At 45.6% G+C, this 25,697-nt stretch overlaps 1 protein-coding gene across 3 annotated transcripts in view; it reads left to right on the top strand.

Moving 5' to 3' along the window:
• LOC116943297 (nesprin-1-like) overlaps window positions 1–21,140 on the top strand; it is a 97,545-nt gene extending 76,405 nt beyond the window's left edge. For 2 of the 3 annotated variants that reach the window (XM_032956034.2, XM_032956035.2), the window contains exons 38-50: window positions 2,709–2,896; window positions 5,519–5,669; window positions 6,061–6,243; window positions 6,573–6,710; window positions 7,196–7,387; window positions 8,897–9,215; window positions 10,127–10,195; window positions 11,207–11,352; window positions 12,236–12,353; window positions 12,884–13,101; window positions 13,754–14,077; window positions 15,174–15,229; window positions 15,938–21,140. In XM_032956034.2, coding sequence (XP_032811925.2) covers window positions 2,709–2,896; window positions 5,519–5,669; window positions 6,061–6,243; window positions 6,573–6,710; window positions 7,196–7,387; window positions 8,897–9,215; window positions 10,127–10,195; window positions 11,207–11,352; window positions 12,236–12,353; window positions 12,884–13,101; window positions 13,754–14,077; window positions 15,174–15,229; window positions 15,938–16,211 — 2,376 coding nt within the window. In that variant the 3' untranslated portion in view covers window positions 16,212–21,140. The remainder of the gene's footprint in view (window positions 1–2,708; window positions 2,897–5,518; window positions 5,670–6,060; window positions 6,244–6,572; window positions 6,711–7,195; window positions 7,388–8,896; window positions 9,216–10,126; window positions 10,196–11,206; window positions 11,353–12,235; window positions 12,354–12,883; window positions 13,102–13,753; window positions 14,078–15,173; window positions 15,230–15,937) is intronic. The other variant, XM_032956036.2, reaches the window with a different exon arrangement.
• Window positions 21,141–25,697: the final 4,557 nt, after the last annotated feature.

Consider the following 25,697-nt stretch of genomic DNA (forward strand, 5'->3'; position numbering starts at 1 on the left):
GGCCAAGTTTCCCAAATCACACTGACCAGCATCCAAACCGCCTCTCAAAGCGGCAGCCTTGCCAATACAACCCCAAAACACCAGTCCAAACCACCCCACCATGAAATAAAGCCACCATTGCGGCCTCTTGGATGTGGCCATGCTGATATATTTTATAAACTTTCACGGGGTGGGGCATTTTATAATAGGCAGATTACGATTTTTAAGAGCATCGAAAGGCTGTGAAAATTGCGTAGATTAGTATTTTTAAAGGAAAGGTGTAAAACGATGGAAGGAAAACAAACAGGTTGTGTCGGGGAGTAGGTGGGGGGCTGAGAGAGGGTGGGAGACAACGAGCCCAGCGTGGCACAAGCTCGCTCACCCGTTGGCTCATTCGATTGCGCTGGGGCGTAGTCGAATGCCACGGCGCGGATGGAGGGAGGAAGTAAGGGGTTGGCGACGCAGAGGGGGTTGGGCGTGGGAGCCAACCTGCACCTGTATCCACGTGAACAGTATCCCTAGCAGCCGGCTTGGCTCGCTATTCCAACCGCCCGAGGAGGGAGAGTGGGAGAGCGAGCGAGAGAAAGAGAGGGGGGCGCACAGACGTGGCCGAGTGTGACAAGACTGGCGATTCTGCGTTGGGATGAAATTAGTTGTGGATACGGCCATGCGACGACATGGTGCCTGGAGCGTACTTTGACTTGAGTGCATCGTAGCTTCGGGGCAAGTTGGGATTCGCCTGCAGGTACGGTAGTGAGATGTTGCCTCTGTTTGCTTATGTTGTACGGTAATTGTTGCGCGTGTGTTTTAATGCGGGCTGCATGTATGCGTGTGGTGGCAGGTAATGGTTGCCCCTTTGTACTGAATGCTTGGTAAATTGGTCGCAGTAATAATAATAACTATGATGTCATGGAAAAAGGGCCATTGAGATGCTTGCTCTGTGTAATAGCTAACATTTACAAGACATTAACAGTATCCTGTGAAAGTCATTATACGTGTTGAAAAATATAATAACTTAAACGTACAATCAGAAATCAATCGGCAGAGTGGCTCACAATTGGAAGGTTTCCAGTTAAAAGCCCGGTTGGGGGTCAACTCAGTCCATCATCTCTCCGGGGCCAAAATGAATAGCACTTTGCGAGCAAGTTAAAAGTGGTTGTCCTATGGATAGGTTCACCCCCGCCATCATAATGTGGAATTTCCACCACTGGCCTAGGGCTGCATCGAGTAGATGAGCACTACCTCAATGCTCATTTGGAATCACTTCTAACCTTTTTTTTCTGGCAAGCAGAAAAGCAATCAAAATGAAGTGTCGAATTCTGACTACCGTAACGTTTGCATATATAGCAAAGTTAATGCTTCCTTACGGCCTCTCAAAGTCCCTTATGACGGCTGCACGTTGGATAGTAAACAGTTTGAAGTGGGGTTTTTTTCTCTCCCCGAATCGCCCTGCCTGTGCGTGACGCTGGTCACGTCCGTCACGCGAGCGTGGGCTTGGTGCCTTGACACTCGTTCGGTCAGCGAGGAGTGAGCTTTTAGCATTGGGGCGTGAGTGAACTTGGCCTGTGGTGTGCACACGGCCTTGTTAAGGGAGTGTACTGTCCCGGCACGATTTACAAGGGAGACGTTAGAAAAACGTTTGAAACGCAGCATTACAAAACCCCGCAAATTCCCATCAACTGAAATGCATAAACATGGGTCTTTTAAATGCATATTTAAAATCTATAAATCATTCATGCGTCGTTTTTTGAAAGGCGAGTCTCGATCGATCAAAGGTGTGTTTGTGCGTAATTATATTCGGCACCTTTTAAATAATGGAAGACTTGTGAAGCGCGTCGAGATTTGTTTGTCTTGCCGAGGGATGGGGTTGCATGAAGGCGAATCGCATTGCTAGTCAGTGACCACGTAATAGCGGGACCCCCCCCCCCCCTTCTTACAATGAGACACCCAAGCTCTTTAAGCCGGCAAGAAGGAAAATCGGACCTTTCTCTATTGAGCTGCCGAAACAGGTGCACCATTGCCTCCAGAGCGTGTTTGTGCAATCACGCACAGGGATTCTTTTGTGAGGTGGTATTTGATTTGGTCCCACTGCAATGTGATCTTATTACTCTTGTGGCCTGCACACGCTTACATAAGGGCCACTGTCGCATCGCAAATCTGTGCAGTCCTCTTTCAAACTGTACCCCGTTTCGAACTGTCCCCAGTGAATTCAAGAGCATAAACAACGGGTAGCAAGTCATGTGCTCTCGTGTGAAATACAGCCGAGGTTCCTTCTCAAGGGACTTTGTCTTCCCCGAACTAAAATCCACACGGACTGAGGTTTTGCTATTAGGCTATTAAGCCTTGTCTAGGGGTACCATAGTTCTTTTTTCGCAAGTGTTTTTCTTCGTCTCTGTGTTCCCACATGACGGTGAACAGTTTTCATCGTTCAGAATGCCAGTGTTAGTTTTTGTTTGCCATTCCCTCCTAATTAATTGATCTTGTGATACAATGCCGATATTGAGATTGGAATGTTGATAGAAAAAAGGAAAACAAATGCAGATTCACATTTGGGATCTCAGCGGTACTGGCTCAGGGATTTGACACTGTTAGACTTCTGCTTCTCTTAACTAAATATTATTTTGTTGTCGTAAACATCTGGTGCTGACTGGAAGTTGGTGCCCAGGAGGAGGGATGAGGCTGCGCAGCTCGCCTCGCTGGTCCGATCTCTCTCCGCCTGCCTCCCGCAGGAGCTGCAGAGAGACATTGAGGAGCACAGCGCCAGCGTGTCGTCGGTTCTGGGCGCGTGTGGGGCCCTGCTGCAAGACTGCGACGCGTGCGCCGGCAAGGCGGAGAGCGAAGGTCTGTCGCAGGCGACGCGCGGACTCGAGCGGCGCTGGAGGAACATCTGCGCCACAGCCATGGAGCGTCGGCTCAGGTGGGGCTTCCGTTCGTCCCGCGCCAACCCCTGAGCTTGGGAAGAGCAGTCACAAAGTATGAAGTGCAGTGGACTGGAGGATTTTTTTGGGTAATAGGTCGGAGGGACTGCACAGATAAAACTAAAATGTAGATAATGCCAAAGCTATTTAAATCTAGATGTACTTTTTTTGTTGTTGCAAAACTAGCACTCCCCGTGCATTTGCGTGGGATACACATTGGGGGTGGGGGTATGGGGGGGGGGCGTGACGTCAGTGTGATGCAGGAACCCGGCTCGACGCTGTAGGATGCAGTGACGTCATCGTGCAGATGTGGGTGGTGACATCACCACCGTGCACTTGCCTACCCATGCGCCGGCCAGACAGCCAGCTAGCCAGCAAAACTTTTTTTAGTTTAATATAGTATGACATTTCACCTGGACAATCACTTGAGATGGAACATCTTATTTGCACACCATCAATCGATACTTAACATATTTTATTTTGTGCCCATGTAAAATAAGAGTGACCGACGCAGAATACATCATCTGTTTTTATTGTATTTTTTAAGTTACCTATTTACTTGCCGACGTGTTTGCAGTCATTTAGGCTCTGAGTCACATCGACTGTGAATCGTCTAATAACAATTAAACCAGCATGCGTAAAGATTTCGTTTTCAAAAGGTCCACGTGGACGGACTTGTAAACCCGCTTCTTATACTGCCATCTTGGCAACTCGGTTTTTACAAATCTGTGACCCACTAACCTTTGCCTGCAAAGTGCTGCTTCTCTTGAGAACCTTCCCAAATTTCAAAGCCCATTAATTCTGAGCACTTTGAATTGTGGCACTTTTTTCTGGTGAAGTGCGGCACAATTTGGAAAGTTTTTACAGGCAAATAAAAGTTAAATGTTGGCAACTGCACCGCCATTGAGCCTCGCTGTAGCAGCATCGTGTTGTGCGAACCGTGTCCAGACCGTTTTAATTAATGCCGTGTTCACGACTGCACACACTGCTGTTTTGGCCACAGAGAGGTAACGGAGCTGCTGGGCACAGCGTGTACCTGGCCGTGTTGTTAATCGGGGCCGCGATGGAGTGTGGTCACAGATCACAAAGAGGAACGAAAGCTGAGCTCTCTCGCCATTCAGGTTTACCTTGGAGGCACGAGCAATGCTTCAAGGGATCATTGCTGCTCTGTTACATCCAGTTGTGTAACAACCGGTTGCCACTCATGCCAATAGGATGTCAGTCCACTGCTGGATGAAGCCCCCTTCCACATGGCGTGTCGGTGGTGGGGGTTGTTTGACAATACTACCCAAAGGCTGGTCCCTGTGAGTTGAGAAGGAGGAGTCGTGGGGGGTGGTGGGTGTCCAGGACGGTTCAGATATTGCCCGCCACTGATGTTGGCCGAGACCAGGAATTCGAACTCTGTTCACCAGGTTCTTAGCGCAGCGCATTAACCGATGTTTCACCACTCCACTCTTAATGTTTTATTGCTCGTGGTATTTTAATGGCTGGAGCGTACGCTATCTATCGCGTTTAACAAAAACATTGAGAACTGAGGGTGGTTCAAAAGACATCGTAAATAAAATATATTATTTCCGTATTTGCAAAAATTCGAGAATCAATTTCGTAATATATGTTTAACGTGATGGGCAGCAGAGGGCAGTGCAACAAAAGCTACTTTTGCGCTGCATATGCAACCAGTGCTGTTCATATTCCCCAACCATATCGACCAGCAGGGTGATCTATGGTCAAATAGCATGACCACACGGCATAGGGAGGCCCTCCTTCAGCATTGGATTGACAAATGGGCTGTATGTGTACATGGCTGTTTAAATTGTGCATTTGAATTGACGCCAACATATTATGACCCTACTCCTGCGAATGACGGTCAGTTTCTTTAACATCCGTTTTACTCCAGTCCGTGCCTTTTTAGTGGAAATGCCATCTTTGCACAGCAGGGGTAATTGAACCCGTCAATTCGAATGCAAATGGTCCTGTTGGTGAGATAGCAGAGTACTTTACTGGACAAAGAGGTGGCCTCTGCCAGCTGCCACAGCACATGATAGGGGGGCCGTGGGGGGCAGGGTCCAGCAAGTCGCACTCTAGCGCAGCCACTTGCGCCTGCGCAATGCGGAGCGCGCCTCTCTTCGTCGAGTGCCCTCTCCTCGAGGGCTCTAGCCTACCGGCTCGCTCACTCACTCGTTCACTCGCTGCAACTGTAGCGAGGAGGCGGCGGCGCCGATCGTGAAGCGCGCGGACCCATACCGGGGACAAAAATAGAAATGATATGCCGAAAATCTAGGTGATTTTAATCACAATGCTTTTACAATACAATTTGTATGAGTATAGCGTCTAAATACAGCTGCACCTCAAGATGGTGTACAAAACAGTGTTACATGCGCTTGTAGATGGTAATATATACATATATATTCTAGAGAATATATCGTCAGTAGCTCTAGCTGCTTTACATGGACATTTCTATAAATTTTTGGTGACTGTTGCCAAGTCACCTTTTATTTAGTTTTTGGAGTCTTTGATCACCCCCTTGGATGGAGGTGCTGTGGGTATGGTACGTGCTGCCCCCTGGTGCTCACCCGTGTGCCATATCGGGTGCGTGCCCCGTTACCCGCGCCCGCTGGCAGGATCGAGGACACGTGGCGGCTATGGCAGAAGTTCCGGGAGGACCACACGCGGTTGGAGGAATGGCTGGTGGAGCTGGAGCGCACGGCCGCGTCGCCGAGCTCCTCCTTGGTGCTGTACACGCAGGCCAAGGAGGAGCTCAAACGCTTTGAGGTGCCCCCCCCCCCCCCCGCTCTTTAACCGTGGGTGCTCGTGAGCACTCGTCACTCTACAAGCACGGATTTTAAACCGCACACGGTCATCAATAATCGACGCACGACAGCCGCACCCATTCTACTGGTTGTATTTCAACCTTTCAACAGTGGTGGTCATAGGAAGAGGAGGGGCATTATAAGTATTATCTAAGTCAAATGTTTCCTGAGTGCATAGGGCGGCGCTTGTTGCTCTTGGTAAAGAGGGAAGCAGTCGCGATGGCACCATTGATGAGTTTATCAGCGACGCCGCCAGCGTCAGCATTGCCGGCGATCGCGATAGAGCCGGTGCTGATGCCCGATGTCCCCTGCCTGCGATCACCACCACCCTCGCTACCCCTCTCCTCATCCAGGGCATCCAGCGGCAGGTGCACGAGAGCCTGACGCAGCTGGAGCTTGTCAACAAGCAGTACCGACGGCTGGCGCGCGAGAACCGCACGGACGCGACGTGCTGTCTGCGTCGCATGGTGCTCAGCTGCAACCAACGCTGGGACGATCTCCAGCGCCGTGTCGCCGCCATCCTGCGCCGCCTCAAAGTGAGGGCACGCCAAGACGCGGACCGCGCGGTCGCGTCGCTCGCTTCTGGTCCCGGGCTGAGATACGGCCCTTGGGCAAGGCCAGCGCTGAGCACACAACCACGGCGACTGCTCGTGGGTTGTTGTTTTTTTTGCATCTTGTTGGAATCGGTATACGCTTTCTTTTTGTAAAAAGTGTGAGAGAATAGGGGAGGGATGAAGGCGTTTCACTCAGAATGACACTCACGGGCCTTGTGGTCTGCTACCCGTGCTTTTTCCCCGAGTTCTCTGAGATGCGCTTGCCCAAAACCTTCTTCCTGTCTCCCTGCCTCGACACCACACCCGGACAGCACTTTGTGAGCCAGCGCGATGAGTTTGAGACGACGCGCGAGAGCCTGGTGGTGTGGCTCACCCAGATGGACCTGCAGCTCACCAACCTCGAGCACTTCTCCGAGTTCGACCGCGAGGTCAAGCTGCGCCAGCTGCGGGTGAGACGCCCGCACCGTCCCATCATCTGATCACGTTTCCTTGAATCAGCCGTGCGGTAGGATCGTCTTGATTTCCGCCTTTTGGCATCTGTCTTTTTTTCTGCTTCAAAGCGAAGGTTGAAAGTGCTTATGCGCTATCCCTGCCCATCTATCTGTCATAAGCAGGGTTCGCGATAAAACTTAACTGATATAAAATGTATCAAAGGGTTTACCATCACAGTACAAAAATCCATCACAAATAGATTAGCCTTTTCTGCCAAGGCGATGGCATCACGCTCGATGCGCCTGCCTCATTTCTCCATGACTTCATTGGGTGTGACGTCATGTTCGCGACGTCACGTACCACGCGCCGTGTGACAACATCTCGTCGTGCGGCTTGGAAGGTAACGTAATCGCGAAAAGAAAGTCCGCACTTTGGAAAGCGTTGCACGGTCCGTGCGCGTGCACGACGTTCCATCCTCGTTTGCGATTGTCACGGCCCGCAGGCCTACCAGCAGGAAATCGAGCTGAACACAGCACGCATCGAGGAGCTCATCACTCACGCCGAGGAGCTGATCCAGAAGAGCGAGCCGCTGGATGCCGCCGTCATCGAGGAGGAGCTGGAGCAGCTGCGGCGAGATTGGCAGGACGTGTTCGCGCGCGTTGAGCGATATCTCACTCGCATCCACGGCCTCCTGGTGAGCGGTGCTCTCTCTCGTCGGCACGGGCGGGCGGGCGGCCGGGCCAGACTTGTGCCCCACAGTCGCGGTCTGGGGTTATTCAGGAGAGCAGTGTGAGGTCCACCGCTGTCCGTACATCAGACAACACTGGATATACAGATCAGCCACAGCACCCTGGGGCTACTTTGTGGGCAGCAGAGGGCAAGCAGAAAATGTATGGTTGTATACTATGGTCCTACATTTGTGCTCAGTGCATTCACTAACCAGGAATAGTAAAACACGAACTCTCGCATGGATGGCCTTTCGTGGCTAGCAGACCTCAACATTACTCATTGGTTTTTTCGGTAAAGTGACGTATGTAGAAATACAATAAAATTATATTAAAACAAAAAACAATCACGACGTTTCGATCACAATGCAAGCGATCTTCATCAGGTGTCAAGAACAAATCACGGAGGTAAATACAACAAAAAGATGAGAGACAAGAATCAACAAACCTGAAAAAACATTATGTGAAGCACATCCAGTCAGGCCAACAACACATAATGTTTTTTCAGGTTTGTTGAATTCTTGTCTCTCATCTTTTTGTTGTATTTACCTCCGTGATTTGTTCTTGATACCTGATGAAGATCGCTTGCGTTGTGATCGAAACGTCGTGATTGTTTTTTTGTTTTAATATAATTTTATTGTATTTCTACATACGTGACTTTGCCGAAAAAACCAATGAGTAATTTTATGCAGTCACGAAAGCTTTAATACTTTAAGACCTCAACATTGGCGTTTAGCTCCTGAACACATTTTACATATGCAAGGGTTAGTATAGAACCAACCTACCCTGAGCAGCATGGTGAAGTATTGTCAAATAATCCCCATGACCTTCACGGTGTGGATAGGCCCTCATCCAGCGGTGGATTACCAAAAGGGCTGTACATGTACAAAACCACCGCTTGATAGATAGACCATCCATGCACCATCAAACACTCGATATGTACAAACATCATACATGTACACCAGCCACAAGCCACCCACATATATAAGCTGTCCAGTACCAGCCACATGATCAGTCATGTCAAAGTGTCTCCCTGTTAATTGCTCTTGTTAATCCTGATCTAGTGGTGGAAATTCCACATTCCTATAATGGGGACCTTTTTCTTTTACCACAATACATGTGCATGGACATCCCTGTTTGTATAGTCACATGCATGCTTGAGGTTAAATTGCATGCTGTGATGGTGTCATTGTCACCTAAAAAACACTGTCGATGAAGGCAAGGCCGAGACCAGCTGAACTCTCCTTCCCTTCCCTCGTTATATCTCAACGACTCGCGCATGGAGAACGATGGTGAGGGATGAAGACCTTGAAGTGGGATTGGATTCGATCCAATGGGAGTTTTAGCTATGCACGTTTTCTTGGGCAATGAACTTGTTAATACAAAGTTAAGCAAAAGGGGACGACTGCTGAGATGCGTGCGCGTTAAACTGAACACTGCGCCGCCGCCGCCGCATGGGGCCTCTGAATTGTGTGCAGGTGGTGGTGACGGACGATGACGACGATCAGTCGGACGCCGAGACGGAGCCGGAGGAGCTGGACGGGGTTCCGCCGAGCGTCGAAGGCATGAGCGTCGGCGTTGCGAACGCCCCGATCGTGGGCTCGGTGGGCGATCCGTGCCTCCTGCGGCCCTCTGCCACGCGCAGCGCAGCGCTCGCCCATCCTTCGGGGCGGGACACGCCAGCCAGCCTCGAGTGGGACTACCAGTTTGACATCACCCGCATGGAGGGGGCACCGGAGAGAGGGGAGGACGAGGATGATGACGGGGGATACGATGACGCCGATGGCACTCTTACTGGTACGTGTGGGTCAAAGGTCGGTCAGGTACCAGGAGTCAATAGCGATAGAACACCCTCTGTTTCTTCACAATACTTCCTTAACCACCAAATTGTTGAATGTTGAAACCCGGGTCTCTGTTAAAATACATTGATCTCATTGAATATATGATTACAAGTATGTAAATGTATGCGCATGTCAATATTGTTCTACTCGTTTTGGGTATGAACATGAAAACTCTTAATTGTTTAAAGAAGCACTTCACCAAAGTCTAATGATTAATTATGATGTGATTTATCTAACAAGCAAGCCTTATTGAATCTCAGCACTCTTTCTCAGAAAAACCTTGCATTTAAATTATTTGATTCATTCCTTTTTAAGGAGTGATTTCCACGTAGGAGGATCCAAAGCACTCAGAGGAAACCCATGCATACGAGGTGGTAGCACTAAAAAATACAAGCAGATGGATTTATGAACCAACTTTACTCCAAAGCACCTGATTACAGGCATGCACCACTACGCCCTGCTCCTGTGACATCACTGCTTCAAATACAATTTCTCTCGGTTACAGAAAATACATTCATAATAATGATCTGCTTAATGTTCACATGGAACGAGCTGAGCCACACGTTTCAGCTCTGCGTGCACTGCAACATCGTAACGTTGGAAAGTGCAAACCGTTGACATTTTATACATTATCCCTGGGAACGTCATTCATCACAGACAAACCCGTTGAAGTGAAATCGCATGCCATTTTATCACCGTTTAACAAATACACACCACCCCAAGGCTGTCGACCCCTGGACAAGCGTTCAGGCTGGTACCAGTCGCGCAGCCTCGTCCCCCAGACTCACACGCAGCCTTGCGCTGGGCAGGGCTGCAGGCTGTGTTGACAGCCCAGGACATGAAATTGTGCGGGTTTTGTCCTTTCAGATATAGCTGTCACTGAGACTCATGAGGCCTTCATCGCTCAGACAGAAAGTGTCCTCAGGACATCAAGGGGTATGATGCAAGGCACAGCGGGCGTTGCGCTCTGCATGCTCATTGCCACCCACCGCTACTCGCCCCCACGCCCCCCCGGCACCAGGAAAGCACTTTCCATCCAGCCTCGTGCTTGGCTAGGCAGGTCGGATGGAAATATGCCTGGCAACCTGGCTTCCTAATTCCCATGCTGTGTGGTATCTCATTTCAGAATAACCCCTTGCAGTTTGATAATACAACTTTACGCACGGCCTGTTTACCAGTCACTAATTTCTGCGTCCGTGGGGTTACTGCAGCTGTATGTCAACCACGGTCATCGCTGCTTTTGACGTTGGTTGTCGGTAATCATCGCTGTTCATTAACATCCACTGCCGACGTTACCCTTCGCTCATGCTTAACTGCATCATCGTCTTCGTGATCCATACTGTGAGCTCCAAAGTGGGATAAACTGAATGTGCGATATCAAACGTCTGCGCTCACGACTGGCAACGTAATGTCAAGGTAATCCTGAGAATGGCAATGTCGGAATACTGCATTTTATAGATTTGATGATAATGTAAAATGACAAACGTATTATCTATACTGAAAGCAGCTATCAATTTATATCAGAATTTTTATAGTTTTGGGATCCATAAAATGAGTGTTTAAAATGCATGCGTTGTGGTGTTCTTAATTTTCGTTTGTTCTGGGGAGCTATATTAATCTGCCCACAATTTATGATAAATGCTGACATGGCCAACAGCAAGCATGAGAACATTCCATAACATTTTCAATTTCTTACACATGTATATGTTTTTACCGCATGTTTCTTTTTCAAGACAGCATCTCAGCATTATTAACATTGACCATAGGGAGACCTTCATTTGTTCAGTTGCACGAGTTCAGCCAAATTACGAAACGTGAACGGACTTCCATTTAACCATGTCGACGTCTACTGTGCTGTGTGGGGGGGGGCCTGCGCACGACTCGCCGATGCTGCTGCTGACGGTGACGATGTCGGTGATGGTGACGATGCTTCTGAATTAATGGCAGATGGAAACGGCAACGTCCTTGAGCTCCAGCTGCAGCAGCTGAACATGGCATTGGAGGCCACGCGCTACCACCTGCAGCAGACGGAGCACTTCCTGAGCCGACGCACCCCAACGGGACCGGACCTGGATGGAACCTACGCGCAATACGTGAGTCCGGGGACCCGAGGACTCACCTGAGTCACCACCTCTCGATAGAAACACCGCGGTCATCACATTAGGGGGGTATCGACAATAATACAGTTGAGATTTACATACCAAACTAAATGTGACGGCATCTCAAGATGCTCTGCAAAAACAAAGTGAGCATGGTTGTTATTTTTTTAAGGCAGTCGGTAATGGTTACATTTACAACTTGCTTCTCGTTTCTTCCCTTGTGCCACATGCATAATGTATTCGTGCTACACAACAAGTCCTAAACATGTGTGAATAGTAAATGATCAGTTATTATAAGCATGATTCAATGCATGTATTTTGGTTCCAAATATTATTTTGGTTTAATCAGCATAATTGTTTAAATTGTAGAATTATAACTACCCACCGAGTAAAATCTCACAAAGTAACTGTGACACAACACATTTTAAAAAAATAGAAAAATTTCATCGAATTTTGCCATGATGCTCGGTCAGTTTTTGATGAACAGTCGGATTCATTGCTTGGACAGCTCGAATGCACTGCGAACGCTCTCGACTTACCGCATCGTAGCCTAATCCTCTCTTCATGCCGGCCCCAGGGGAATGATGGGCCGAGTCAATCCCCAAGCATTATTTGAACTCGCAGTCTTCTATGTGCGAGCCGCTCCACCTGCCACTGGCCTACCTGGCCGGTGCACTCTTGAGTTTATCGTCGCGAAGATTTTACTCGGCACACTCGTATAACGACTGCTTGAATTCTAAAACCCTGGACCGTGGTGCTACGTGAGGACTGATAAACAGGAATTCTTCGTGTGGCAATTGTGTAGTGCATGGGAACAGTGTGGTGCATGAGAATTGTGTGAACGTGCGGCGTGCCTACCTGTCGCGTGGCCTCGCAGATGCAGCTTCTGACCGAGTGCCAGAGCAGCGTTGAGCGCGTGCGCTGCATGGGCGAGGCCTTGATGGAAGGCCAAGAAGACGGCAGCCACTCCACGGGCCTGCAGCAGCAGCTGTCCGGTACGCAATGTCGTAGCTGTTGAATGTGAGCAGGTGTTCATCTGCACCAGGACCCCATGGGTTGGACTACGAAGAAGGAGAGGAATTGGACAGCTCCTTCCGCCTCCTCTCTCAACTTGGTTAGATGCGGCAAATCCAGCCACCCAACCAAGTCATGCATTTTTTATTCTCTTATTTCTTTGCATATATGTATTTGTGTGCACGTGTTTGTTTGTGTGTGTGAACCCAGTGACCTGATTTCCATTCTCGCCCATTCCCAATATCAGTGGCCAGTGATATCTGAACCAGTCCCAGGCTTCCCCTAGGTCACCTCAGCCTTAAATGAATACCCGGTGCATTATGTAAACATCGGTGCTGGGTAGATAAACGGGGCCAGGTGTGGTGCTGGCTAAAGCACCCACACGGACACTGGGGGGGGGGAGGGGGGGATGCTGCTAAAAACAATAGCCCCATCATTCTGTAAAGTCTTACGGTGATCTTTGTTTTCTGACTTGCATGCGTGTGCCTGTGTGGCGCGTACCGGAGCGCAGGCGTGTTCGAGCGTTGGGAAGAGCTGCGCGAGCAGGCGCAAGCCAAGGAGCAGCGCATGGTCACGCGGCTGCAGCAGTGGCGGCAGCTGGACGCGCAGGCGCACGAGCTGGCGCTGTGGTTGGACGGAGCGCAGGCCACACTCGGCCAATGCCGTGCCTCCACAGCTGCTCACTCTCCACAGCTGTCCGCCTTGCAGCTGTCGCTGTCCCAACTGCGGGTAAGCACGCCGTGCCTTTCACGTCGCTTCGTGTTCACTGTACATGGAGACTCGACCAAAACAACAACAACAGGTGTTATCTTGCTCTTATAAGCCTCGTCGTTATCAGCAGCAGCTGTGATCTATCTACTGCTGGATGAGGCTTCCCCAAGACATGTCAATCTCTCGTGGTCTTGTGAAGCAGCGATTTATCTATCTGCTGCACACGAGCCGATCTCAGCTCCCATTCTATTGCCAATAGGCATGCATTGATTAAAGTCAATTATTACACTTATGATACATGCATTGAGATCATGCATATACAAGTCACTTAAACATCACAAATGAGACTAACAATGAAGACAAATCGTCTATATTCAAGGTGTTGTTGCATTGTCCAAAATGCGATTGTCTTCGGAAGTATTAATTAGAGATATTACCGTTATCTTCCGAGCCGTATGAGAGAACCTCACACGGTACATGGCGTGATGTCCTCTCGCACAGATCTAATGCGTTAACGCTTTCAACCACACTTAAAAATTATTGTGAAGAAAACGAGATGCAAAAGAAGTTGCATGGAATCATCGTCCTCTCAAAACATGACAATTCAACGGTCCGTCGAGTCACTTGATTGGGAGGTGTTTTTTTTTGTTGTTGCGCGCGTGGTGTGCAGGAACTCCAGGAGGACGCGGAGTCGCGCCGTCCCCTCGTGCTGTCGCTCGCGCTGGGTGCGCGGGAGCTGGAGAGCTCGTGCGGCGACGGGGAGGAGGAGGAGGAGGACGACGACTCGTGGTCGAGCACCGACAGCGAGGCAGAGAGCACGGCGGCGGCGGCGGCGGCCAGGGTCTGCGTGCCGGGCGTCCGCCCGACGGCTGGGCAAACCCTTCTCCAGCTCCTGCCCGACGTCCTGTGCAGGTGGAAGAGGGTGAATGGTAGCCTTGAGGAGCTGGAGCGCACGCTGTTTGACAACATCAGCAACATCCAAGCAAGTCGTGAGGTGCGTTTGGGGCCGGCATTTGCAAAGATAAGAAAATGTCACCGTTGTGAGACGATGTTAACGATGATTCTGGGAAGGGCCATTTAAATTGTTTCCTTGGCTTAAGGAAGCCATTGGGCTGCGTTTATGTACGTTGGTCGTCTGATGTGCCATCATCAGCCATGGCCTATCCATAGCTGCATAATACTTCCCACACTCTCATCTACCCTTCTTGGGCCCCCGATGCTACAATTCGTAATCCATCGTGCTCCTGCGAGATGAATCTCACCGCTACATCAACTTGGTGGTTTTCCTCTTGGATATGTTCCATTCTTTGGTTGCCTTCCATCACACGCCTTGTCCATTGGCCATTTTCCCTTCTAGTGATGTGTTGTGCCTGAGATGACGTCGGATGTGGAGATGGAGCGATGAACACTCATGTGCTTGTGTTTGAATTTTTGTATCACACAACTGTAAGAAATGTAACGGCTTTTCAGGACTTGTATTAACTATTCCAATAATTATTATAATATGTATTACTTTATCCAGCAGTGGATTATGGTTGACGATTTTCAAAGAAAAAATTTGGCATCGTGCCACGATTTGAGGTTGATTTATTTATCTGAAATTTTTATAGTCCTGATAATTTTGCTCCAGCAACTGCTTATTTCATGATGTTCACAGTAATTGCATCTTATCACAGAGCTCTCTCCCTGGCAGTATTCACTTGTGACGCCTGGAACCACCATCCCGTCATCTGAAAAGTGATTTGATTCCTGTAATACACGAGTAGCTATAGAGATCCGCTTAAAATCCCTCTACTAGTTTTTAGATGGTATTCTTCACGTGTTATGGTTCCATCCCGCTCACTGCCAGCTGCCATTTGTGAATTACCTTTCATCAGTCTATGTTTTACTGCTTCGATGCTCCTACTTTTGCCTGAGCCACTGGTGGCACTGTTTTATTTCCATGGCGGTAGCCATTGTGTCTTTTGGACAACCACTGTTGACTTTATGTGCTCATTTTATCCAACCTAGAATAAATGTAGCAGTCTGTGGAATAACTTTAATAAAAAAAAACACAATGGAAATAATTGTATTGGTTGTTTTCTTAACAGATGAAAAGAGACAGGGACAGCCATCCACCAGTGAATATCGATCATCCAGTTCACAGGTATTATTCACTCTCGCCGCTACTATGCAATAAAAAATTAAACCATTAAATGTAACGTAGTCATGCTATTGCTCTTTTTAAATTAGATGTCCTGTGCTAATGTTACAATTACAAAATTTCTTCATATTATTGATACAAAATATTAACTGAATAACATTGAGAGATGAAAAAATTCGATCATTATGTATCCTCAAGATCGCATTCCCCTAATTTTATTATCATGGCATGTAACGATGCATCCGTGCATTGATTTTAATAATTTCTTACAGTCAATGTGAAGCATGTACTGATACATTCCGTATCGCGACCTACGTAACTGTGGTTGTAACTAAGATTTGTATCTTAAAACATCTATACTATGGCAGGACGCCAAAAAATAGGCCCTAACAGTTCATTGGCTCTTCCTGCTGAAAGAAATATAATCTAAATCCATGATACCTGTACTGAATTGTGTACGATAATTGTTTAGTGCTTATGCAACCGTACACAAATAACATGTCAAATGTCACATTTCGGCTAAAGGAGCACAAAAAAACTTTACAGGCGATACAGAAAATTGCAAAAAATGTAAATGAGATAAAGATCAAATCATGACGGTTCACCGATCGTTCCATACCTATTTTCTTGCAGTGAATGCCTCTGCGTGTTGCGAGATGCGCTAAATGGCGATTTGTGTCTGGACGTGTCAATGCCTCCGGTTCTCGGCAGTCTCCCCAGCGGAAGCAACGCTGCGGAACGGGGGGCGGCAGCGGCGCAGAGCTTGGCCCCGGCTCGGAGCGCAGCGAAGGAGACGCCGGGGTCATTTGCGCGGCGCGTCGTGTTCGCGTCGCTGCCCTTCCAGCTGATGCTGCTCTTCACGTTGCTCCTGCTCGTGTGCCTGATGCCCTCCACGGAGGAGCAACCGATCTGCGCCCACGTGAACAACTTCGCCAGGTCCTTCCACCCGATGCTCATTTATACGAACGGGCCACCTCCAACGTGACACGGCCCCTTTGCGCAGATGGAAACGCGCACACGCACAGGCGTCATCGTTCAAGCATTGTCTCAAGCAGCGTCGGCACCTGTTATGCAGTGATCGGTCAGGCTGGGATCTGGGAGTGGTGGCACTGGGGGGTACAAACTAAATAAAATATTTTAGTTTCTGTTTAGATAGTAACAAATCTGACAGTTTTCAGTCCAATTCAAACGGTGCATCCCTGAACATCACACAGGAAAACGGAAGCATCACATACTGTGCATCAACTTAAAGCATGACTGTTTCACTATATATGCAATAAACCTGCCTAGTAATTTTTGTTCCAATATGCAAGCACTGGTCGCATGTTGTCTTAATCTACAAACTCACGAATGAGCAACATTTCCTAACTATTAGGCCTGCAATGTCTGTAAGAGGAGATTGGCATCAAGGCTTCATTGCATTTTCAGATACATTATTCAACAATAAAAAATATTTTGTGCGACTTGTTGGCCACTCGGTAAACTTGCGCGTTCTTCAGTGCACTCTACAATGTACGTCGAGCTCATGCGAAGCCACACTCAACAATCGCAGGTGAAGTGCCAATCCACACCAGGCGTAAGTACAAAGGTGAGCACACCACCCTCATCGGATTGCTTCGTGACACACTGAGGAGACTTACACTCGGCAAGGCCTCAATTATTTCGCAATTTAATTTATAAAGAACCGTGTGGAGTGGAGCCAGTGGTTTCTTGTTTTCATTTTCAGTTCGAATCCTTGTCCATAGATGAAAGCAAAAATGTTTTAACACACGCACAAACTCCATTTGGTTCATTTTCTTTTAATGCAACACTAAAAACTGTCACCAGCAATTCTGACTGCAGACGGCCAATTTATAACATCACCAAATGCAGCAGCGGCTTTGTGGTGTCCACGCAGCCTCGCAACTGCAGCCGCCTTCTCTTACGACCAACAGTCGACACCAGGAACGGCAGTAATTTAGAATGGCATCTACCATTGCCGTATTCTAAATCTGTAATTTAAAACTACGCCACATGCCTTTATCTTGTGAGGGACCTGCAGAAATTACGGGCAGCAGTCACGAAGAGTTGGAATGAGGTTGAAAACTGCGTTTTAGTCACGAACGTTAAGCCCAGTTTATATTGGTGGCCACTGACTGCTCCTCCAGGAATTTGATCTCTTATCAGAATGTGTATTTATCCTGGAGGAATCCAATGACCTGGAAGCTCTTCTTCACGGCGGGTCAGCAGGAATCTAAAAAAAATCCACACAGGCTCCCCCCAGGGCATCATTGAAATACACAATACCCCATCACGTGATCTCTGAGCAATTTTATCAAGGAGAACTCTGAGCCCAAGTACTATACAGCTCGGCCCAATTCGGGAGCCCAATTCAAACACTTTGGGTCTCAGGCCAACAATCTAAAACACTGATAAAATGACAGCTCCTAGGTCACATGACAGGGCTGGCTAAATTGTGATGATGCCCTTGGGGAGGCTGTTATTAATTATTTATACGTGGCGTGGGTTAGAGTTGACAAGTCTGGAGGAGGAGCGTCTTGGCAGGCAGTGTAAAACTCTCACAAAGCAAAGCCCATGTTCTCATTAAATCAGCCAAGGTCTACTGTTTTAACTTGAGATCCATCTTATTTAAATATTCTTTGGGGGTTACATTAACATTTTTAATTACTCATGAGATGACTTTGTTTTAAAAATATGTTCGTATTGTGTGATTTGATTGAGTGGGTTTTTTTCTTCTACATAGCCAGTCATTAAGCCAAGTAAATCAATTGTTAGGTGAACACACCGCTACAACTCAGAATGGGCTCAAACGTGCAACGCATGACGTTACAATTGATGCATCTGCCACCCTCGCTCTAATCCCCTCCTCCTGGTTTGCGAAATGTGCCACGGCTGCGTTGACCCCCAACATGGTGCTCGTACAAAAGGCAGTCTGTACGCTTGCAGTTGTGCCTCCTCTTAAAGCACAACAGCCTTTGCATGTGTAAAACACTCACGGTTTTAATAACGCTGACATTGTACACTGTTAAAACGCGCCTGTGTATGTATTTGTATAGATATTTATAAAACCATACCGTAGCCTGTATATAACTGATGACCAATACTTGTGTTTTTTCATTTCAGTATTATCAGCATTATACAAATTGAAGATATACGCAAATTGTTGTAGTTATGGGATAATTAGTTTTGTAACTTTAATACAACAATTCCAATCAACACTGGATCGTAACAATTCTGAAAACCAATTTCTGTAAACGTTTGCTTCCCTGATTGAGGGTACTAAACAATGAATCGGAATGTTTCAAGATGTTTGTCTTTGTTCACCAGGCTCTTTTGAGCTGTTAGGGCATCAGAATTTTGGAGCATGGCCCTTGTGTGGCGTTTTGCATCACTAGCTCATCTCATACACTGGCTGTCCTCTGCAAGTCACATTTATTTGTGCTGTAAATGTGTTGATATTTTTTTTAAATAAATGCTGTGTACATAATGCACATGAAGGAGTACGCGTACGCCATCATGAATAACATTATTTTTTGGGTGAGCGCTTTTGGATAATGAGGATTGCAGAAGGACTTGTTCTCATGAATGAACATGGTGTCTGCCTGGTGATGAGCATTAGCGTCTGTGGACAGCAGGTGAATACCATGTGTTGTGCAAGAAACAAGTTAAGTTCTTGACATGAGGGCAGATCTCAACTCCATTCCTCAGCTGCCATCGACACAATGCAGCATTTCTCTTCGTCCAGCCTTCTGCATTTATCCTGTACTATATATACCGTATGGTGTACTGTAGATTATCATCCGTGTTTTTTAAATTAAATGTTAATTTCCAATGCCTGTTGATTGGCACGTGAGAAAAGCCACAGTGTGGTGGATCCCAAAGGCTTGGATTTGGTGTTGAGAAGTGCTCACCTCCATCATTGTGAAGACGCAGTGGAAAGCTGTGACAACTGGAGGTCTAAGTGATGACACATGGGAGATCACCACGTGGGAGTGAGGAGCATGCTCTTCACCATGAACAATAGATTTTGTTTTGATGTATTTGTGTGTCAATGGTAGCTCAAGTCTAATGGATAACTTTTTCTACGTGTGCACATTTGTGAAAATCGCACTTGTCTTTGGGCTGTAAAATTAATTGCTGCAATAAGGTACTGTTTAAGTGTGCGTACTTCATGGCTGTTGGTAAGCCGCTTGTAGTGATTTGGTAAATGAATAACATACAACTTTAATATCCATTGGATAGACCTTAACTGGGTCTAATATAAATCCCGTAGACATTTTTGAAATGACTGCAAATTTATTCAAAGCTATTTAATGAGTTGAAGGACTGTAATGAGAATCGTTTCTCAGACATATACTATACCTTTGTAAAAACACTTTGCTATGTTTATTAGTGATTAGCTGATTGTGGTTGGCCCAGGCTGAAGAATGTTGAACACTAAACACATGGCTCAGAATAAGCAGATAATAGAATGTGTTTATAAGGTTCATAATATCAGTGTTATAAATTATGAGCTTTCGCCCTGGTGAGAGATACCAACCTTAAATTTATTTTCCATGTATTGAAAGCTGTGGAAATCAATCAGAAATAAACCGATTAGCGACTTTAATTGAATTCATATTACTTCCAAGTGTAATGACATACAGTTCCAGTTTTGTTGGAAATAGTTACATGAACCAAGTACCGTAACCAGGGTGATGTTTGCTTCACAGTAAAGTTGGGAATGTGAACCTTGAAGCTTTCTTTTAATTGCAAAGTGTTTGACATGACATTTATTGAAAGCCAAAGGTTGAATTACATCTGTGGTTCATGGGTTTTCACTTTTCCCATGGAAGTTCTAGCATTAAGCCTTTTTGTTGCTGCCAGTCCTTGAGTTGAACATTCTTTTTTGTTCGTGAAGTCACGTGAAGGTATTTTATGGCAAGAGGTCGAGTGGCACCTCATAAATGGGACCCCCATTACGTGACACGCGAGAATGTGAAAATGTTTTGATGAGCAAATCACTCTGTGAAAATCCTTGTTCTGTGAAAGTACTGTCATGTTAATTGTGATGGAAGCAAAGAAAGCACATGAAAAACATGCATTGGTTCTGATGAGTTTAATTTGTTCATAGGTAAAAAGAACGGTTCTGATTTATTGCGTTTCAGTTCCTCTGCAATGGTCACGTTAGTATGAAGCACAACAGCTGTACATAGGCCCACACCAGCCCACTCGGAGCCAGGTCTTGACGTGCACTACCAGCCCTGTGCCTTTTAGAATGATGGCCACTCATTAGGTGAGCTGCACAAATTCCAGTCGAGCCATGGACTCATTACAGTACAGTACTCTAGTTTGGTTTTCTATAATCCCATGTGCACTGCTGGCTCATGGCCCAGCTCTCCATTGTGCCCATCATGGCCAAGCTTCAAAGTCCACCTCCCCACTGAAAAGTCAAATTAAAACAATATGATCCTAAATAAGCAAAGGCATTGCAGGCAGGAGTGAGCAAACGATTTTGCCTACATGTACTGTATGAGTCTATGCATCCCAATATGTCCTAGCTTTAGGCCCAATGTTGACCTGAATTCAGGCACATTTACAATAATTATTTGTAGAAGTGGTGTACCATAGCTTTTTCCTAAATTTACGATACAAGACCTGGTGCTATTTTCCACCAAAATTAGAAAAAAATGTATTTAGTTTTCTGCTTATTCTGACCTGAATATAAAAGTGTTATGAAAAATGAGATTTATACAGGTTGTAGAACACGGTACAATTAGCCAAACAAGTGTTTTTAGACACTGTAATTCTACTGACGTGTAATGTTTTTTTAGGGAAATGTTTCCGATGTATTTTTTTGTAAATGGTTCCAAAGAGATTGCAATGTACTGTATGAGATGTCTGCACTTTGTGATAAAAAATTAATTAGCAGCAACTTCCTGTTGTGCGTCTTATCTATTGGTTGTGCCTATATAACACATAGTAAAATCAAATAAATCCATCACATCTTTAACATCTGCTTTCGTGTAGCGGATGCTGTTGGTGGACCGTTTGCGCTCATCTGCTCGTAAAATTCAAGATATCTACAGTTTCCTGTGCATAATGGAATGAAAGTGGCCACCGCGGCCAGGTGAGCCGTCTTTTACTTGAACGTATGCGGAGAATAGCGTGAATTTAGCACTTGCGTGAGGCCACGACTTGTGCGGGTGACTTCGCTGATCCGCGTATATACACGGATAATGCGAATGTGTAGATAACAAGCGTGGGTCAATTGAGGACATGGATAATACTGTATGCTACTAGCAGATAATATGGCTGTGTCGCTTTTGGGAAATATCAACGTTTTTCTTTCATCTTACAATGTAAAAAATATTGTACCAGAATTGTGTAGCCTTCTAAGGCATTGATTGAAGACAAACACTTTTTTTGAGATGGGACTTGTGAATTGCTGCTGGCTGCTTAACAGTTTGGCCTTGTGCTCAGCAACTGCAATAATAATGTATCACTAGAATAAAAGTATACACGATAATTATTCTAATTCTGCACAATTTTAGAGAACATTTCCCCAATTCAAGAAACATTAGAATTTCCTATTCTTAGCTCTTTCGGTAAAGTCACGTTGAAGGGAAACAATAAAATAATAAAATATATATAAAACAATAAAAATTATCACGACGTTTCGACCATAACACAAACGGTCGTCATCAGGTGTGTCGGTTGATGACGACCATTTGTGTTATGGTCGAAACGTCGTGAGAATTTTTATTGTTTTATATATTTTATTATTTTATTGTTTCCCTTCAACGTGACTTTACCGAAAGAGCTAAGAATATGAATTACTGCAGTCACGAAAGCTTTAAATCGAGATGGTCATGTATTCTAGATTTGAAGCTTTCGTGACTGCAAGGATCCATACTCTTTGGTTCTATTCGGTAAAGTCACGTAGGTGAGTTGTTTAAATTTTTTACCTACGTGACTTTACCGAATAGAACGAAAGAAGATGGTCATGGACCAGATTGCGTTTTCAAATGCGCGGCGAGTGAAGGTGAAGCTTAGTCGTGACGTCACACAACTGTTGAATATTTTCATGTACCAGATTGCGTTTTCAAACGAGTGGCGAGTGGTGAAACTTAGTCGTGACGTCACGCAACTGGTGAATGATGTCATGCGCCAGATTGATTTCAAATGCCCGTCGAGTGATGGTGAAGCTTTGTAGTGACGTCACGTAATTGGTCCACTGCTGGATGAAGACCTATTCTTTGGTTCTTTCGGTAAAGTCACGTAGATAGAAAAATAATTATAAAAATAAAGTGAATGCAAATAAAAACGATACAAATAAAACAATACAATTCTTCACCTGAATAATTTTTATTGTTTTATATATATTTTATTATTTGATTGTTTCCCTTCAACGTGACTTTACCGAAAGAGCTAAGAATAAGGCTACTTGTGTTGTGGCCGAAACGTCGTGAGAATTTTATTGTTTTATTTTATAATTTTATTTTCTTCTTTGGTTCGTTCGGTAAAGTCACGTAGAATGAGAATAAAATAATAAATTAATAAAATAACACAATAAAATTCTCACGACGTTTCGGCCACAACACAAGTGGCCTTCATCAGGTGAAGGGACGAGACTGTCTGGAAAGAACCAAAGAAGATGAATCCTTGCAGTCACGAAAGCTTTAAGTCGAAATTTATTTTATTCTCATTCTACGTGACTTTACCGAAAGAACCAAAGAAGATGAATCCTTGCAGTCACGAAAGCTTTAAATCGAAAGATACAAATAAATGTATAATAAAAAACTAAAACACATTAACGTAGACTGTAGCCTGCTTCTTAATCGGAGTGAATGTACTGGCAGTCTATGATGTAGACTGTAGCCTGATGATTAAGTTTGGTGAGTGTACTGGCAGTCTATAGTGTAGACTGTAGTAATGGTTAAGCTGGGTGAGTGTACTGGCAGTCTATAATGTAGACTGTAGCCTGATGATTAAGTTTGGTGAGTGTACTGGCAGTCTATAATGTAGACTGTAGCCTGTTTTTAAGCTTCAATGAATTGGTGAGCGTATTGGCAGTCTATAATCTGGTACATGACTTATTCTTGGTTCTTTCAGTAATAAAAACATAAAATAAAAAGTAATACAAAATGTAGATAAAAATAACTCGCTTCATTTTTATTAAATTATTTTCATATCTACGTGACTTTACCGAAGGAAACAAATAATATGAATTCCTGCAGGCACGAAAGTTAAGTCAAAATTTGGATGAAGACCTATCCACAAATCGAGTTGTTTGACCATACTTCACCACAATGGTCTATGCGGGTTGGCAAATGGGGCGGATAAGTGAAGATAGCAGAAGATAAGTACATAATATAAGAGACGTTAGCTATCACTTGCCGCTCATTCTAGGTCTTCATCCAGCAGTGAAAAACCAAGGCTGGTAATATTGAACTTGGTTAAGTTGCGCCAGACATTTTCCAGCTTGGCTGTTCAGAGTATATAGCGAAAACACTGATATCTTTCTATTGAAAATAATCTGCTTTAGTGAGGTAATTTCTTAAGAGGTTTAGTATTTATTTACAGTACTAAAATAAAGATCGCGGTGTAGCCCGTACAACAGAATCCATCGTTGTTACCGCATTTCTATGGCCGCCGCGTCAAAACACGCAGTGTATTTTGCCCGTCATCGATGACCAATCGGAAGTCTCTGATGTCGGCCCTTCACAGGGCGCATTTTGATTGGCCGTTTTTGAATTTCCCGCCGATGGCCGAACCAATCAGCGCGCTGAGCTCGCTACGCACGTGGCCTGCAATTGTTTAGGACACTTGATGTGAAATGGAAATTGTAATTTTTATTTTTTGATTTAAAGCTTTCGTGACTGCAGTAATTCATATTCTTAGCTCTTTCGGTAAAGTCACGTTGAAGGGAAACAATAAAAACATAAAAAATATATAAAACAATAAAAATTATCACGACGTTTCGACCATAACACAAACGGTCGTCATCAGGTGTGTCGGTCCGCATTAATTTATTTATTTTTTAACGGTGTATTTATTAATAATAAAAAAAACGTCAGCGCCATGCGCAGCGATTTGGCAGTTTATTTAGAAGGACGAGTCCATCTATGTTCTGAAAAGAGGAGGGGGGAGACAAAAAATTAATGTATGCTGTCTGAAAGCCACTGTAAGCGTGAACAATCAATTAAGACCTGAAATGGTTAATCAAATCTTTCCAATGATTGCTAAGCCAGAATCCATCTTCTCGGTTGAAATTGTCTCTGTGCTTGTATATGTGGATAGCCTCATGAACTAATCTCTCATGGTAGCCAGATGGCTTACAAAGAACCTCTGTCTTGGAAAAGTCAATGTCATGTGAGCCTACAGAATTATAACAATGACCTGCCACGGCCGAGGTGTTGGTCCTACCGTGTTTAAGGTCTGCTTTTGTGTTCACGAATGCGGTCCGAGACATGGCGTTTGGTTTCTCCACTGGAAAAAACACCTCTGCGGTACAAAATTCTACTCACCTGGTATCGACAATCAAGGGTATTTCCCTGTCCCCAGACGACCTGCTTGTCAGTTTTGATGTAGTTTCCTTATTCACCAAGGTTCCTGTACCTGACACCATCGCAATCATTGAAGACTTGGTTCATCAAGGACTAAACACTGAGGTACCTCCCCTGGTGAGACAGTTTAACCAATACATACTTCACTTGGAATGGAACTTTCTACAAACAAACTGAGGGCACCCAATGGGTTCCCCCCTATCTCCGGTTATAGCTAACATTTTCATGGAGAAATTTGAGACTGACGCCATCCAGACTGCCACTCTGGGCCCAACCTTATGGAAGAGGTACGTGGATGACACTTTTGTCATCTGGCCACCTGGCCGGCCTGCTCTAGACCAATTCTTCGACCACATCAATTCCATACACCCAGCCATCAGATTTACCATGGAAGTCGAAAAAGATGGCAAGCTACCTTTTTTGGATGTCCTAATAAAAAAAGACCTGATGGTTCAATGAGCCACTGTCTACAGGAAAGCTACCCATACGGATGCTTATCTGAAACCGGATTCCCACCACCATCCATCACAGAAGAATTCTCTCATCAAGACTCTGTACCATAGAGCCCAATGCATATCCGACCAGGAACACATAGGCAGTGAACTCAAGCACGTACACCAAGCTCTTAAGGCTAATGGTTACTCCGACTATACAATCCGCAAAGCTATCACTCAAACCATGAAGAAGGACCCTCTTGAGGAGCCTTTCAAAACCATCACTTTACCCTACATTGCGGGGATCACAAAAAAGATCTCCAAAATCTTGAATAAACACAAGCTCCAGGTCCGTTTCAACACATTACATAAAATCCGTGATCTGGTTCCGTCTGTAAAAGATGTGATTCCGTACATATGTAGGGGTGCTATGGGGAATAAACACATGACACGGGAAGGTGTGGTTCACCCACACCTTGGTGGCTACAA

Source organism: Petromyzon marinus, chromosome 17 (assembly GCF_048934315.1).
Source record: "Petromyzon marinus isolate PM22_M1 ecotype Great Lakes invasive population chromosome 17, UKy_Petmar_22M1.pri1.0, whole genome shotgun sequence".
NCBI lineage: Eukaryota > Metazoa > Chordata > Hyperoartia > Petromyzontiformes > Petromyzontidae > Petromyzon > Petromyzon marinus.